The sequence below is a fragment of the Lactuca sativa genome, chromosome 2, assembly GCF_002870075.4.
Source record: "Lactuca sativa cultivar Salinas chromosome 2, Lsat_Salinas_v11, whole genome shotgun sequence".
In the NCBI taxonomy this organism is placed as follows: Eukaryota; Viridiplantae; Streptophyta; class Magnoliopsida; order Asterales; family Asteraceae; genus Lactuca; species Lactuca sativa.
In genome coordinates, this window is record NC_056624.2 from 190,954,788 (window position 1) to 190,973,319 (window position 18,532).

Sequence of the window (18,532 nt, forward strand, 5' to 3'; positions counted from 1 at the left end):
TAAATATAAATCTTAAAGTGTAATCATATATAAACCAAATTTCAATATGAAAAGAATATATTTTCTTTTACTTATAAAGCTATGTTTTTAACATTTAACATATTATACTTAATTTATTATGTCTAATATGTTGTTGTATGTAAACCATTATCATTTTAAAACTACAACTTTTGAACAATTTGTATAAAATACTTAAATTGTTAATTTAAATATAACCTTACAAAATCAACTTAAATATAAACTTTAGTTAAAAGTGATAAATTGTAGTGTCTATCTAATAATGATTATAAGTTGGTTAATGAGGTTTAATAAATATTTAACCGAAAATGTAATCATAAATAAACTAAATTTCAATATTTAAATAATATTTTTACTTCTACTTATAAAATTATGTCTTTAACTTTTAACATATTATACTTAATTTATTAGATTTAATATGTTGTTGTATGTAAACCATTAGCAGTTTAACGCTAGAACTTTTGAATAGTTTGGACAAAATACTAAAATTGTTTATTTAAATATAACATTACAGGGCCAACTTCAATATAAATTTGAGTTCCACTTAAAAAACCCAAAAAATATTTTCTGAATAGTTAAAAGTGATAAATTTTAGTGCTAAATGCAAAAACTAAATTGTAATATTAATTTAACTAAAATAGTTCTTAAAGATATTTTATAATCATTAAAAGTTTTCAAATAAGTAGCTTAAAATAACTTACAATAACAATAGTTAGAAATAACTCTATATAAAAAATTATATTGATACCTTTAAAATAAAAAAAAATTGTTTGATGTTTTAAATAATTACAATGATAGAAATTAATTAACAATAACAACAACTATAAATAACATTAAACCATATATTATATTTACTTTTATTCATGAGTAACCTGCGAGTAGAAGTTATTCAAAAGATTGAGATTAAAAAAACATATATTTGTAAACATTTCAGCTATATAGATGCTTATGCGCAACGCACAGACATTCTCCTAGTTTAACATATAAATATTTAGAAATGCATTTTTTACATCTAATTATTTAATTTAAAATTGAATATTTACAAACTAATCATATTATTTTGAAAATATTAAAATTTTTTATATACAAGGGATCGACATTTATGTCTCATGAACTTAACGAAGATGATAGCAGATATATTTCAAAATTGAGGAGCATTTGAGATTGAGTTTAAAAATATAATTCAATTTTGAGTAAATTACACGAATAGTCCATGTGGTTTGGTCTCTAAACTTGCGTGTGTGGTCTCTAACTTTTTTTTAACTTGGACGGTCCCTAATATACATTTTTGTTACAAACTTGGTCCTCCCAAACATAAAAAGACTATTTTACCCTTTATTATTATTTTTTTAATTTAATTCATTTTTATTCACCTATTTATATTATTATTAAATATAAGAACCTAAATTTACTTTCCACTTTCATCACCCACGTTTTTTGGTTCACCCACAACTTCCACCGCCTCTACCCTCCCCCTTCTACCCGTCGATGTTTTCTCTCTCCAACATCCGACGTGTGCAAAGTCACCGCCACAACATCTATTGCTCCCGCCATAAGTGTTGATCTACCGCCCTGCCACCCCCTTAGTGTAAGCATGTAAGGAACCCCTATCTTAAATCAATGTTGAAGTTTAATGGTGGTGGATATGAAAATCGTCAAAGCTTTTAGTCAAGATGCAAAAAAAAAAAAAATCTAATGCTTATTCACTAATCTAGTTATTTGCAAACCGAGAAAGGGCATAATTTCTAATGATTGTTCACTAATATGGTATTTACAAAACCGAGAAAGAACACCGATTTTTAGATCTAGGGTTTAGACTCATGGGCCTACCATTGTCGACAAACCAAACAAGTAACAAGGATGGATGATTTTGGTTGGCGAATTGTGACTACAATACGACACTTCCATGGTAGATGCAAAGTGTGTCTGTTTGGCGCGCACGTGGGGGGGGGGGGTTATTGACCAAATTAGAAGGTGACTTGGTGCTTATTTTCTTTGAGTAACCAATGGCTTCGTCTTCTTACTTTCACCTATAACTAATCCTCAAGCTACCAATTTAAAAATGCTTGGAAAGTAAGCTTGTATTTGTTGAAATCTTTTGTGGTGAGTAGTGAATTTGATAGACCATTTATGATTCAATGATTTGTAATTGTAAGAGGCAAAAGGATTTCAAATCATATTTTTGTTTTCTAGGGTTGTTTTAGTGGTAATAGAAATTGTCTCTTTAGCTTCATAACAGTTTCATGCTAGAAATCAAATTAAGAAATTGAAATTTTATGTCATGTAATTAGAACTGCATTGTTGTTTGTGATTTTATTTTGTATTGGGCATAAGTCGTCTGATAGTGTTTCATGGTCGTCTAGTGGTTACGAGGAAGAGATATGGGTCATGGGGGAGACAAAGGAAAGAAATTTGAAAAAGATTGGGGGTAGGCCCATTATATGTTAACAATAATATAAATAGTTGTATAAAAATGAATCAAATTAAAAAAGAAATCACTAAAGCGCAAAATTGTCTTTTTAGGTTTGATATTTATTTAACCTTATTAACCAAATTATAATCATTATTAGAAGAACAAATTACTTAAATCGTCCTTGTGGTTTGGTTAAATTTGCGTGTTTGTTCCCTAACTTTTGTTTTGCACTCGGACCGTCCTTACAGTTTCATTTTACTGCGTCGTTCGTCCCTGTCAAACATAAAAAGACACTCCTGTCCTTTCTCATTCATTTTTTACCTTTTTAATTATTTGTTTTATGTTTTTAAATAATAAAATAAAATAAAATAAAAAGACCCCCCTCCACTCCCCATTTCATTCTCATCCACCCACTCATTTACATTCTCCAAGTTTTCCCAAATCCTCTTTTCGGCGAGAGACCATCGTTGCTTTTCCAATGGTCACCATCACTTTTTCGGCGAGAACCTCAGTTCCTCCCTTCCCGTCACGGCGTCACCACTGTTCACATTTTCTTCTTTTTTCTTCAAAATTGTCTTCACATACCATTTCAAACCACAACAAACAAATAATCCATCATCCCTCTCCATCGTTCTCTATACTCAATGTGAAACAGAGTTGCTGCCATCTCCATCTTGCTGTAGATTTCTTCATTTGAAATCCGACTCTTAGGTTTAAAATCAGTGTTTTCCAGAGATTGACGAAGTTTGTGAAACCATTGTGTTCTAGAAATGGTTTGATGAAATCGGTGCATTCAAACAATCGATTGTCGTTTGGGAACCCCGCTTATGATTTTAATTTTCACAAATTGATCGCAGGTGGAGAACCGTGTCCGCTAAAATCATCCGACCACCACATCTCTCCTTCACTGAGTTTCCTTCTAACCCCATTCTTTTCAAAATTGTATTTGATTTATAGGGTTTGACCAGTTTTTTCTTTGATCATCGATTTCATGTTAGGTTTTGCGTTTTCGATTTTGATTTCCATATCTGGTTTTCATTTCAACTTACATTCTGATTTGATCGATTGGATCTAGTTATGGTTTTGATTTCTATTTTTAAGTTTGATTTTTGGTATTTGATCTTGGGTTGTGACCTTATGAAATCGATTATGTAGTTGTAGTGGAGCTAGAACGTCGTGATTTTGGAATCGATGGGTAGTGGTTGTTGATGGCTGGTGGTGGTTATCATTGGCCGGTGGTAGTTGTTGGTGGTCGATGGTGGTATTCAGTGGATTGTAGTGGTTATCGATGGCATGTGGTGTTAGTGGTGCAAATGAAACAATGAGTGGGTCCCACATGCTTATAAATTGATTTTCTTTAATTAATAATTAATAAAGAAAATAATAAATAAAAAAATCATATAAAGGGTAATATAGTCTTTTCATCTAGGACAGGGACGAAACACGTAACAAAATCATACTTTGAGGACGGTCCGAGTGCAAAATAAAAGTTAGGGACCAAACACGCAAATTTGACCAAACCATAAGGACGATTTTAGTAATTTGTTCTTATTAGAAAGATACTACAATTTATCACTTTTAACTATTTACAAAATATTATTTGGGTTGTTTAAGTTAAATTAAAATTTATATTTAAGTTGGTCCTATAATGTTATATTTAAATTTACAATTTAAATATTTTATACAAATTGTTCAAAAGTTGTAACTTTAAAATGATAATGGTTTACATCCAATCCAACAATATATTAAAACTAATAAATATAGTTAAATATGTAAAAAGTTAAAAAAAAACATAAATTTCTAAGTAGAAGTAATATATATTCTTTTAATATTGAAATTTAGTTTATAATATATGATTACACTTTAGGTTTGATATTTATTTAATCTTATTAATCAACTTATAATCATCATTAGAAAGAAATTGAAAAGTCATGAGAGTTTCAAATAAATGTGGTGAAAGGAAAAATGCATGAGAGTTTCAAATGAATATGGTGAAAGAAAAAATATTTCGTTTATAATATAGTATGATATGGTATGATATAATATGATGATGATATATATATATATATATATATATATATATATATATATATATATATATATATAGAGAGAGAGAGAGAGAGAGAGTTAGGTTCAAATGTTTCTACTATCTATTGTGTGCATGTATGATTGATTCTGGACCAATATTTTTGTTATTTTAAGAAAGTAATTAATGCATATTAAATGCTAAAGATTTAATTAATACTCATTATATCTTCAACATGTAATATATATTAATTACTTTCTTAAAATAACTAAAATGATTGGTCCAAAATCAATCATACATGCACACAATAGATAACTAGAACAAAATAACCTAACCCTATATATATATATATATATATATATATATATATATATATATATATATATATATATCCACACACAATCATTTTTATTCTATATCCTAAAGTAAAATAACTTTTGTTATTTTATTTTAAGGTTATTACATAGTCATTTTGGATACAAATTTTCAAGCAAAGATTGATTAAATATGATTAACATTTCATATTTCCAACACTTATTCCCATACATTTGTAGGAATATTTTCCATAGAATACACATACACATCAACAAGACATGGGCATTTTTACCAATGAGCATTTTTCACTTATTGGCTATTGGTTCAATGGTGGTTCAAGTGTCTTCTCATATTCCTCTATAGATTTGAAGAGCTCCGAGAAGTTCCCCTTGCCAAATCCCCCACACCCTGCTTTTTGTTGTATATTTCCTTTATCGTCTTTCAACATACAACCAACTCTCTGAATTATCTCTATAAATATGGTTGGCCTACTTGAACACAAAACAACCATAGAATTATAACAATCACCAATTTGAAACAGTTATTGTAAGCAAAATGCAAAAATATTGTAAAATACTCATGTTTTTTCATAATGATTAATATGCAATTTAAGGTTGTTGAAAATACTAAAGGAAAATAAATAAGGTTTTTACTCTTTCTCCATGTCTACCACGTATTAGTTTACACAAACAAAAATCAAGTTCTTCCTTTCTCTACTTTATCTCCCATAATTTGCAAGCAAGACATTTATTTTTCCTGGTTTCTTTTCATGAGTCTTTACGCCTCACAACCAATAGAGTGACGCAAAAACCTTAAGATATACAACCTCGTTATATTTTTGTACTTATATTTTATTTATTGATTGTAACAGCTCCAACTCAACTATATTACACTCAATAAATAGTAAAATAAAGCGTTACACTCTAAATTTGGAGTGTTAGTTATGTTAGATTATATTGTTCTGTTTATTCATTTGTATAGTATAGGGGCTCTTATGTAAATATGTATCTATTTATATTGTTATCGATACATGCATCTTGGGGTGTTCAGGATATCCAAAAATTCGGATATCCGAAAATTTGGATAGTTGATTATTGATATCCGAATCCGTATCCGAAATTTCGGATATCCGAAATTTCGGATTCGGATATTAAACCGGATATCCGAATTTTATTAGTTTTAAATAAAGAAAATAAACCCTCCAAGAACAAGAACGTTTCCGTGCATTTGTTAGGTATAATAAGACTTCATTTGGTCCGGTTAAATGCAAGTTACCTCATGATACTTGAAGATCTTGAGAAATCAAACTCAAATTACTAAAATCAACATATAAAAGGTAACATTTATACCATCCTCACTTGGCGTACCAAGTAAAAATGTTAATAATTTGTCTTTTTGAATTTCAAATGAAAAAACCCAATGCATTAAAACTATTTTTAATAATTTTTTATATTATATATTTCAGATTTCGGATATCCGAAATATCCGAAAATTTCACATTTTAATATCCGTATCCGAATCCGAATCCGAAAAACCGGATATCCGAATTTCGGGTATCCGAATTTTCGGATATCCGATTTTTTGGGTATTTTCGGATCGGATTTTCGGATTTTTCGAACCGGATGTTCGGATGCGGATATTTTTGACCACCCCTACATGCATCCCTAACGAGCCAACCCTAAATTGATCGACACTTCTGCTCTCACCTGGAACGATTTTTTTTACTGGTGAAATCGTTTCTGGTCATTCCTGTTCATCTCACTGTCGCTTGCTGTTCTTCTGCTCTGCCTTCTGCGACATTACTATCTTTTGCTGCAAGTTTTATTTTGTCTTCAGCCTTTGTCGATGTACCTGCTTGTCTACCTACTGTTGCTGTTCCTGCTTGTCTACAATTCAGATCCAACATTCTTGGGCTCATTGGTTTCCGCCTTCTCCTGGTAAAACTTCCAGCTCATTGGTTTCCGACAACTTCCACCATCATATCATAGTATTGTCGATGTCATCACCAACACTAAACCATTCCCGACATTCCTTTGAAGCCAAGAACATGTCATTGATACATGAGTCTCATGACGAAGCACACGACTCCATTCGCGAAAATACACTCACCTCCTCGACCGCTTTATATTCTTCGTCGAACCATGGAAAATCTAGAAATAAATTTAATAAGGGCAAGAATAATGGGCGGGTTGCTTCGAAAGGCGGGGGTGTTAATAATAATGTTTCCTCTAGTGCCTCTCATTTTGCAGGAAATCAAGGTGCTCCGGGTCATTTTCAAGCATTTTTGGAGCTCCAAACGTGTTGTCCGCCCCACATCAGCAGTCCAACAGCTTCCTCGGACCTCCCCCTGCCGCCTACAGATCTTCTTTGCAGTCCCCGACTGTTGTCGCCGCTCATCAACAACCCCTGATGAATTTATTTCTAGATGAAGTGATGAAGCACTATATAAACTCTATTTTACACTCTGAAAATAAAATGTATTTGGAGATGCTCTAAGGACACGAGTTACATCCATATAGATTTTTTGGTCGGTAAATCATCAAAACATGTTCATTTTATTTTGTAGATATGTATTAAATTTCAACCAATAACTAGGCAATATTATTATATTATTTTCTTATAACTAGAGATGAGAATGAGACAAAGGAGTATCGGGGACCTTATTCCACATCCACATCCCGTTGTCCCGCCCCAATCTTGCATCCCAAATGGGAATAAAAATGTGTCCTTATATCTTCATCCTTAATGGAAAACGATGAACCATATCCTAAAAGTCATGGATTTTCCTGCTCAACTTTTATGTTAATATAACTTTAAATTTTATATTGACCAACATAAGATATAAATTTACAGTTATATTTTAAAACCCTCTTTTAAAATTTTGTTGAAAGCTGTAGCTTTGAAAGAACAACAAACAATTCCTCAAAAATTAAGATTTTAGACTTCTTTTACTTGTTAAGTCATCGTAGATTGAGGTAGCATCCAATGACATGATAAATAGAGTATATGCAAACATGTTATTTCTTCCAATTAGCTCTTTAAGTAATGAATTAATGTCATTGTAGCCAAACCAACTACCAACTTAAATTTTAAATGGTCGTTCATGTTTTTTTGGTTGTTTAGAGGCACAAAGTTCATTTTTACATGTAAAAAAAACCTTAACCTGTAATTACCGGTTTAAATCACGTGTTTTTTTCACTTAAAAAAGAAATATAATTGAAATCCACCTCACATCTTTATCCATCATCTTCTTCTTTCGCTTTTACGATGCTCCCATTCACAGAAACAAACCATCATTCTTCCTCTAACAACTTAAGATAAACTCCATCATAATTGACCACCATTCTTCCTCTAACAACTGAAGATAAACTCCAGTATAATCGACCCAAGAAACCATCAGTTTTTCCCTATAGGAGGTTCAGATAAATAAGCACATCTTTGCGACATCAAAAACATTGACCAACCACTCGAAAGTGAATTTATCATATGAGATATGAACTCGAGAATGCCATCTAATACATGTACAACAATATGTCTACTGTGGAGCATACCAGGAACAACGATATCATGACCTCCGACTGTAATCAGTGTTCTCGGATCTCGGTGATGCAAAGAGATGGTTTCCAGATCTATTTGTCAAGAACAAGAACTATGGTAAATCGGAACAAAATCAGATCTTCTAAGTTTTTCTCATTGGTGGCTGTTTTTGGAACTCAAGAAACAGATTCAGGAATGAAAACGATAAAAATCAAAGATTTGTGTCACCTGACTGGCCTCCCACTCATTTTCATCTCTGACATGGGGACTGAGCTCTCGTCCATGGAAGTCACCTCTGGTGCTCTGTTCCTCACATATTTTTTTTTCCAGATTTTTTTCAAGATCTGGGTGTGATTTGCTTCTTATGATCTTGGATAATAAATAATGGTGGGCGGCGGAAGATACCAGTGGTGAACAATGGAAGATGTTGGTGGTGGGTGGTGGCTGTTGGTTTCTGGATTTGAATCTAAACCCTAAAAGCAGAGTTTCAAACTGATGGATAAATATGTGTTTGAAACAAAGAGGTGATGATTGGTTTTTGGGTAACAAGTACCTTATATTTTTAGGTTTACACATTTAGTAGTAGTTTCTTTCCTATGTTAAGACATATAGATAATTAAAGTTCTTTTTATGTTTGAATCAAACATGTTTTGTTTTTTAACAACGTTCTTGGGTTTTGAAGTGTACGAAATATTTTATGTTTAAATCAAACATTTATTCATATTCTTCATATAACATTAACAAATCTACTTAAAATTCTAATCTATAAAACTAAAATACGATACAAGTTATTGAAGGATTTACTGTTATGATGATGTTATTGTGATCGGTGATTCTTTAAGCAATCAAAATGAGAGAGAGAGAGAGAGAGAGAGAGAGAGATTTTTTAAGCAATCAAAACGAGAGAGAGAGAGAGAGAGAGAGAGAGAGAGAGAGTTTGTCAAAATCCACTTGGACATCATCACATCACACGTGGACCAATTTTAAATGATGTGGTAGTAAATTATTTTTACTAGATAAATGTTTACCGGATGACCTCTTCCAATATCTATTGATATTAACATTTTAACATATTAAAATGGACTTTATGCATCTAGAAAGCCAAAGAAAAATAACATTAAAGACCTTTTAAACCAAAACTGAAAAGTTTTTAGGGTATAATGACATTTTCCCTTAAATAATATGTTCGTTTATATCATTTTAATGTAACTGACTATAGAATTTTCGGTTTAATCATTTACCAAAAAAATTACTACTAAATTATTAACCAAGGTTTCTAGTGGTATATTATCAATTTAGAGGCGGTAAAACTGACACGATCCGTCAATCCGACATGAAAATAATATGTTTTGATAAGAGATTTTGTCATGTTTACTAATCGGTTGATACGACACGAAAATTAAATAATTAAAGTTATTGTCAAATTCTTTCAACATCTTTAATATTATAACACAACTCGCCACAACACGCTTATAAGGTCTAAAACCTAAACATTAAACCCCTCAAATAAACTGGTTTGAACAAGCTGTTTAAATAAATAAATTGATACAACATGATACGAAAATTAAACTGTTCTCTTAACCCATTTAATATTTAAAATCCAAAGAATCTCGCAAGGACATAATACACACATTAAAAAGGTTCCAATTATATAAGCATGACAAAATTGCAAGAAGGGTCCCTGTGATATGTCCAAAAATGCTACTTTTGGCCAAACAAGTTTGGACTAGCACAAATAGTCCAAAAGTTTTCATTTTGCTGCGTTTTTGGTCCAAAACAGTTTAAAATTTTTAAAAATGATGAATTTGCCCTTTTCCATTTGTTTTTTTCTTTTCTTTTTTTTATTTAATTATTTTCTAACAAAATATAAAAAATAAAAGAAAATCACCCCCTCTCTCCCCTCCTCCTCCTCCTCCTCCTAATCACCAGAAAAACCCAACAACCATCGAATTTGTTGCCTTCTTCAGCCCAACCTCTCGTCTTCCTTCAATTTTAATGGCAGACCGACCCAATAACCACCAAATCGCCGCCATGGCCAGCTAAAGCAAGCCTTCGATCAATCGCAAACAGGACCGTCGACACTGTTCAGCGGAGAAGAAGAACCGGCGACAACCACCATTTTCCCTTTTGTATTCATCTCTTTTCGACCCTCAAGCAGCTTCCATTCGTTCTTCCTTATTCCTCCATCGATCTCAGTAACCATTTTTCTTTTCTGTTCAGAACACACCATTTTCATCTTCTTTTAATGTAATTCCGAGTTCCTTTTCAATGTGTGTATTTAACCCAGATCTCAAAGTTTGTTTATGGAGCAGGTTCTGTAGGTGTCACCTCTGATACCAGTGATGGTTATGAATCAGCTGTAGGGGCAAGATCAGTTTTCAACTTAGTTTCTTCCAAGATTAGTTTGCAACCTAATTTAACTCCTAATCGGACATATCTAGCCTCGTTTACCCCCAATTTCCTTTAATTCATGCTCAAGCAAAGTCGATTCCTCAACAATACAAGGTATCTTATCAGATTCAAGCCTTAATCCTCTTGTTCAAGTTTCGATTTTGGTTGGTGCTAAGGCTTGCTTTAACAGGAAGCTCCATCAAGGGTTAGATCGAAAAAACCGAACCTTGAAATACCAACAAGTTTAGATCGACGACAAGGGTTTCACACTAGAAATCGGAACCCCCGTTCACTTCTCAAAATCCAATCGACAAACACAGTCACCCAAAGTCGCACCCTCTTTCTCCTTCTTCTAAACTCGATTACAGTTCTCCTTTTTCTCCTTTCTGAATCGATTGTAGCTTTTTTTTTATTTTTTTTTATTTTTTTTTTATTTTTACATTTGCAACTGGTAGGAATGGTGATAATTGAGGAATAAGGGAGGTCTTGGGTGATTGGTGATTGAAGGTGGCCTTGGGCGGTGGTGTTTGTGTGGGTGGTATAGGGTGATGTGAGAGAGAGAGAGAGATTTTCTTTTATTTTTTATATTTTTTTAGATAGAAAATAATTAAATAACAAAAAGAAAAGAAAAAACAAATGGAAAAAGGGCAAATTCGTCATTTTTAGAAATTTTAAACTATTTTGGACCAAAAACGCAGCAAAATGAAAACCTTTGGACCATTTGTGCTAGTCCAAACCCGTTTGGCCAAAAGTAGCATTTTTGGACATACCACAGGACCATTTTTGCAATTTTGTCTATAAGCATTAAAAGGCAACGTCGTTTCCTACCTTATACTTTCTAAAATGACAATTTTTACCCTTATATGTTTTAAAATACTTTGTAAACTGACATTTTCTATCTTAATATTTTATAAAGTGACTTTTTTCATCCATATATTTTTTTACTTTTTAAAATAATAGTTTTTACTTTATATTTTTTTAAATACTTAATGAAATGAAATTTTATGATAATATATTTTCTAAAATGACTGTTTTCACTATATACTTTTCAAAATACATTTTAAAATATCATTTTTATCACCTTTATTTTGAACTTTGTAAAATGTAGTTTTCGTTCGTTATTTTGTAACCCTCAATCCCGGTCTACTCCTATTCCTCTTCCCCATAACACCCTCTAATCGTCCTCCTTATGTACGTCATTTATTAAATTTTTTGGATTTAAATTTTTTGAATTTTAATATTATTTTTAATGTACTAAATATTATCATCAAATATTTTTATGAAACAATATCGGATTGCGTTGGAGGACCCATGGGATACTTTATCCCTATCCTCATCCGTGTTCAATTTGATTATTCCCTATCAATTTGCGTTAAAATATAAGGAAAATGAATTATAAAGGTAAGAAAGTTTCAAAGATGTTCAAAAAAAGTCATCAGAGTTTTGCCTTTTCTTTATATAAAAAACATGTTAGTCACAACAAAAAAATGATTTGAACATATTCACAAACGAAAATTATAATGACATGGCATTTTTTTTAGTTTTACCTGAAATAGAAATATAATGACATGGCATTTTTTTTAGTTTTATCTGGAATAGAAATTGATTTTCAGAGCCTTCTTTCTCAAAATTTTTTAAGGGGAGGGAGTGAACCAAGGGCGAAGCCACCTTAGGACTAGGGTAGGTCCAGGCCCACTCTCACTCACATTTTTATTTTTTTTCTTTTTGCTTTTCAAAATAAGATATAATATTAATTGATATATGCTATTCTTTTTAAAAACTTGTATTCTTCTTTCATTTTTCATTTGGTTTTTTCATTAATTAGTTTATATATATATATATATATATATATATATATATATATATATGAGGACCACTCTAAAAAAAAAAATTTGGCTTCGTCCTTGGAGTGAACACAGAACTCTCTCTAAATTGACCGATTAAAACTGCCCTTTTATACGCGCACAAAACCAATCTACCCCTGCTTTAACGGTTTGTGACCAAACTGCCCCTATATACAATTTCTTCTATTGCATCATCATCAGGATTCTCTTAATAAAAGCAAGTCATGTTGACTGGTGTGCTTGTTTGTAATGATACTCGAGCTTGTTTGTAACGATGCATCTTGAAACTGATAAGCATTTCCAAATTTCAGTTGCTGTATATAGATGGGTGATGTAGAGAAGGACCAAATTACCCCTATATACAGTTTTTCTTTTTGTCATTTTTTGATTTTTCAGAAAGACCAATTTGCCCCCGCTTTAGGCTTATCACACATCCAACTCGAATATATGCATTTTTTTTGGTAATTAACAATTTACGACCAAACTGCCACTGCTTTAGGGTCTGATTTCTTTTTCTTCTTTTTAACTGAAATAAACAGTCCGCGCTCAAAAATCATATGAATTCCAACGGAGAGCTTAATACAGGGACTATGCTTCCAACTTTCTTTTGTATCTTAATGCATGTTACAATTTCTACCCTTGATTTATGAATCTTTTAGGCAACTAGGCTTAAATTAACAATCTTTAACACATCTACTTACTTGATATAGCTTTCAGCTAGTCTTAGATGGTGGGGTCATAATGCAATCCAACTCTAAGCAGAGTCCACTGTGACTCTCTATCCACCAGTATTCCCATGATAATTTAAAACTTATTTATTTGATTTTTTTTTTTTAATTTGACCATTATGATAATTTTTTAAAATATCAACAATTATGTGTAAGTTAAAATGTAACTTATAATTTTATTTTACTATTACTGTTAATGAATTTTAAAATCACTTATATTCATTAAAAAGATTATATAGGTAAAATGTTTTAAAACCATTTATTATTGTCATTATTATTTATAAGATCATTAATTATCAGTTATTATTATTATTATTGCTTAATTGTAAACGTTATGGTTTTAGGTCTAAAAGATATAAATTTTTTTAGTTACTACTTCCCATTTATACAGTATTATTATTGATTAAAGAAAAATGGAAAAGTAAAGAAAATTTAGGGTATAGATAAGAAATATGGCTACTACTTTTGATAATAGATATCATCTATATACAGAAAAGTCTTAATGATGCAATATGCTATTTGGGAAGTGAAGAATATTGAGGAGTTTCATGTGAGGAACATAATATTACCTGTCACCCACAGGCTTGGTGAAGATCTGAAGCAGAGTCCCCTGATCATCTCTATCCACCAGTATTCCCAACTCCTCACACTCCTTAATCTCTTCATCTGTCAATACATCTCCAACTCTATTCTTCAAATTCCGATAATAAGTAGGCGGTGGCGACGGCATAAATTCAAAACCACCAACTCCGCTGCGCTTCCTCATCTCTCTCAACGTCCCAAATATGTCCTCACTGGAGAGCGCCAAATGCTGAACTCCGGCGCCTTCGTTGTGTTCCAGATACGTCTGGATCTGGCTCCTCCTCTTTGTTCCGTACACCGGCTCATTCATCGCGATCAAAACCATCTCGTTATTGCACGCTAAATTGACCGCATTGAGTCCGCTTTCGTTCGTACCAACATCATCCGCCGTGAATTCGGCGAACTTATGGAATCCGGTGAATGATTTCACGTAATCTATAGCCGGAGCGAGTTCCGGGACGTTGCCTACGGCGTGATCAAGGCCGCGAATCCCGTAGTCAAGGTCAGGAAGCGACGACGTATTTTCAATGGGTTTGAACCCGGGCAAAAAAGTAGATATGGCATCATAGTTGGGACTCTTGTAGCTTACGTAACGCAAAACGACGTCACCGTAAAGTTTTACTTCAGACAATACGACGTCGTTATCTCCAAGGGTGATTGGAGCAGAGGAGGGTTTGGCGCCGTGGGAGACGCTGATGGAGAAAGCGATTTCGGCGTCTTCGACTTCGATGGCGATTGAGCGGACTGCGAGGCCGTGGGAGGCGGTGAAGTTGCGGCAATCCGTTTGGGAAAACGTCGGGATGGAGGCGGCAGTGGTGGTGGTGGAAGGGGAATAAGGAGCGGTGAAGAGGAAGTTGAGTTGGCCGGAGCGGAGGAGGTAGGAAGCGTGAGTTGTGTTTCCGGTAGATAGATCAGACTTCTGAACGATGGGCATGCCAAGGCCCCAAGAGAAACGACAGGCAGTGTTGGTGGCGTCGGAGCACCAGAATTCAACGTGGTGGAACCTTTTGACTGAGAATTTGTCGGACATTGGATTTGTTCGGAGGAAGTTGTTGAAGCCAACTAGCTTGAAGGCGGAGCCGGTTTGTTCTCCGTCAGCAGCGGTGATGGTGTTTCCATTACTTAGCTCATGAGCTACGGTTTCCATTTTTGGATTTTGATAGCTTGTTGACAACTTTTCTATACTCAATTTATTTTGTTTACTTTTAGAATTTACTTTTTATCTATTTTTTTTCACATATCATACTCATATTTAATTTATTAAATGTCATTTTTTAGTTATTTTAAATTAAATGTCATTTTTTGGTTATTTTAAACTAATTTTTTTCCACTTGAGTTTTCTTATTTTATAAAATTTTATATAATATTTTAATATAATAACTATAATAAATAGAGTAATAAATTAATATCAATTTTATTATTGGAAATACATTTTAATTTTAAAATTCTAAAATTAAAGCTCATTAATTTCTTTTATTTATTTATTTATATTATTTGTTTAAATTTAAAAGATAAAACAAACATTTTAATTTTAATAATTTATTATTTTTCTTATAAATTTAAAATTCTCAAATATTTAGATTTTTTATATTTATTTTATTTTTTTAAAAATAACTCATTTAATATATGGGTCTCACATTTAATTATATAGAATGAGCTAGATAGATAGAGATGTAGTAATTAGAAATGACAATCATATCCCCTGAGGATGAGAAACTACCCCGTTACTTAGATGGTGTGATGCATATGCATAATGGAAAAAAAATGGAAAATGTACAAATAAAGGAAAAGCAAGTCTTAGTATATTTAAGACATAACGATAGGACTTTTGAAAAAAAAAAAAAGTACGCATCTGAGAAATTAGAAAATAGGTAAGAAATTAGAGTGAACAAGAGAGTACTAAAAAAGAACTAACATACGAAAACGTTATAAACAATAAAGATAAAAAAAAAATAAAGGCATACAAAAGGGAGAGACTGTCTGCAATTTAATTGGTAACCTGCAAAATTAAAATTCAAATACAAATACAAATGAAAAAAAAATCCGGAGGCTTAATCTGCAAAAAAAACATTTAAAGATGTTACATGCTGCATGATATTATATGATTTTAAATGTGTTGCACTACATTTTAAAGTTTTTCTCCTATTGCATTTGAAACGCATTTAAAGTAGTGGTGTCGATCAGGTAAATTTTTCGGGTTTTGGAGAAATTGGGTCTGTTAATTCAGGTTTTTCATGTTAAAAATATATATGTTATCCGACCCGAATTAAATTCGGTTAATTCGGATAGTAGGTCGGGTTTGGGTAATTCAAATATTACCTGAAAATAAATGTAATCAAGTAAATATATCATGCTTTATTAGTCTTATTTATATAAACAAATAGAAACATAAATGAAGTTATTCAACTTTGAACATTGAAAATTTTTAGTCAACAATACTTGAGATATCAAGTAATCTTTTAATAGCTTAATCTAATCAATAATAAGAGATTAAAAAAAACAAATACTCAAAGATCTTAGTTTAAAATTTGAATCTCATGATAGAATCAAAAAAGAGTTTAATATATAGAATAAATATATTAGTCATTGTTTTAGATGGAAGATTTGCAAATTAAAACGTTGTATGGATAAGTGTGGATATTACCTAACGGACCCTTTATTTTTTAAATAAATCGGGTATTTCGGGCTCAAACTGTCGGTACACTTTTCGAATCGCAACCGGAAACCCTATACCTAGTCTACAAAAAATAGGGTAGGGTAACCCGAATACCTGAAAATATATACTTGATACCCGAGTTATCCGACCCGATTACCCGAATTGAAAACTGATCGGACGGATAATTCGATTTTTCGGTTATTTTCAACAGACTAATTTAAAGGTGTAACATATTTTTTATGAAGTGAGTTTAACAATTTCTACTATCTTAAAAGGAATGAATATCTATTAATATTAAGAATTAAATATACGAAATAAATACTAACCAAATGATGCGTTGATGCAAAGCGGTCGTTTGAAAAAAAAAATACCAGTAACATTTCATGAAAAAGGAAAGGGCACTAATATGCATATGGATTATTAGAGAAAAGGGCACTAATATGCATATGGATTATTAGATTAAGTGGTTAAGATAGGGGTAAATAAGTAAATAGGTTCCAAACTCAAATAAGGAGTCTCAAATAAATAAAGGGAAACCAAATTTGCGTTGACGCAAAGCGGTCGTTTGAAAAAAAAACGGTAACATTTCATGAAAAAGAAAATGACACTAATATATATGCACACCTAAATAAGGAGTGTTAAATAAATAAGGAGAAACCAAATTATTCAAAACTCCCTATTCAACTCGATTAATAAGTGTTTATAATTTTTACCAATCCAAACACTAATATCTTTTTATTATTGGTCCATATCGATATAAGAAAATAAAGATTAAATAAGCAAACCCAAACACCCCTAATCATTTCCATCATCTATGGATGGAGATGGTAACTAGGAGAGGCTTAGAAATATGGTGTAAGTTGTTAATCTATAAAGTTTTATTGTGCCATGGGTCACAAACAATATTTGCTACCCTATGTGTAATTGCAACACTCATACTAGAATACCATATTTTTATGTTGGGTTTAGAAAAGTTGATTTGTGTTGGGTTTCGATAGGGTACATAACATACGTACATAAACACAACATTTAGATAATACAAAAAAGAATTGAAAACCCCTAACAATCGTAATCATCAATCTACCTCCTCTAAGGCTAAGCAGAGTGGCTCGCCAAATACTGTAACGCCCCGTCTCTGGTATGATGCTTTCGTGGCTTTTATTTAGAAGTTTTATTGAGGGACTCGGCGAGTCTATGGCCTGACTCGTCGAGTAGGGTCGAGTTTTCGTGCACATGTTAGTTGGCAACTCGGCAAGTCCATATTCGGGACTCAGCGAGTCTGCCTGCCTGGAAGAAACCCTAAATCCCCGGGTTGCTCACTATTTAAGCAATGCTATGTGCCCCAAACTCGTCTCCTTCACTCTCAGAGAGCTGTGAGAAAACCCTAATCCATTCCTTATTGTTTTAAGTGCTTTTGTGTGAATTTTGAAGGCTTGAAGAAGAAGAAGAAGAAAGGAGAGAAGAGGTGTAGAGCAAAGATCCAAGGGCAAATCAGAGTTCATTGAGGTATTTCTCGGATTCCTTCTGTTTTATGCTTTAGACCTCCATTAGAACTCTTCTAGGGCTAGTTTGATGCATTTTCTAAGCCTTATAGTTGTATGGATGCCTTAATAGGATGAGATATCTCTAGATCTGTTCATTTAGGAGTTGTAGAGCCCGGATCTGTTGCCTTTTTGGAGATGCTTTGCATAAGAACCCTAGATCTAGCCTTTATTATGCTTTTTGAGCCTTATTATCTTCTTGGTCGCTATTGGGCACGTAAAGATAGAATCTTTACGTGCTAATCGAGTTGAGGAAGCCCATATCTATAAGTTTCAGATGCTGGATTCAAGCAGAATCGAGTTTAGAGTAGCTGCATGGATATGACTCGGCGAGTCGGAAGAACGACTCGGCGAGTCAAGTCGTGAGTCCCGTTTTTCCTTTTTTGAGTGATGTCGAGTGGAAGCCGGTGAGTAGTGGACTCAGTGAGTTGGAGGACAGACTCAGTAATGGAGGGACTCGACGAGTTGTTCATACAACTCG

The 18,532-nt window shown here is 32.6% G+C and overlaps 1 protein-coding gene across 5 annotated transcripts; it reads right to left on the reverse strand.

Annotated features, from left to right (window-relative positions):
* Positions 1-4,878: 4,878 nt before the first annotated feature.
* On the reverse strand, positions 4,879-15,106 carry LOC111901439 (4-hydroxyphenylpyruvate dioxygenase). 5 transcript variants are annotated; one of them, XR_008230333.1, is made up of 3 exons: positions 8,538-15,103; positions 8,324-8,401; positions 7,910-8,179 (listed from the first exon to the last, which is right to left on the reverse strand). XR_008230333.1 is itself a non-coding variant. In XM_052768586.1 (2 exons), exons 1-2 carry the CDS (start codon positions 14,999-15,001, stop codon positions 5,089-5,091), a joined length of 1,335 nt encoding a protein of 444 aa, XP_052624546.1. In that variant the 5' UTR covers positions 15,002-15,106; the 3' UTR covers positions 4,879-5,088. The 5 variants fall into 5 exon arrangements, 2 of the variants coding, with proteins under 2 accessions (XP_052624546.1, XP_023753059.1); XM_052768586.1 differs by lacking the exons at positions 7,910-8,179; positions 8,324-8,401 and adding an exon at positions 4,879-5,263 and having other exon boundaries at positions 13,842-15,106; XM_023897291.3 differs by lacking the exons at positions 7,910-8,179; positions 8,324-8,401 and adding an exon at positions 4,879-5,260 and having other exon boundaries at positions 13,842-15,104.
* Between the last annotated feature and the right edge of the window lie 3,426 nt (positions 15,107-18,532).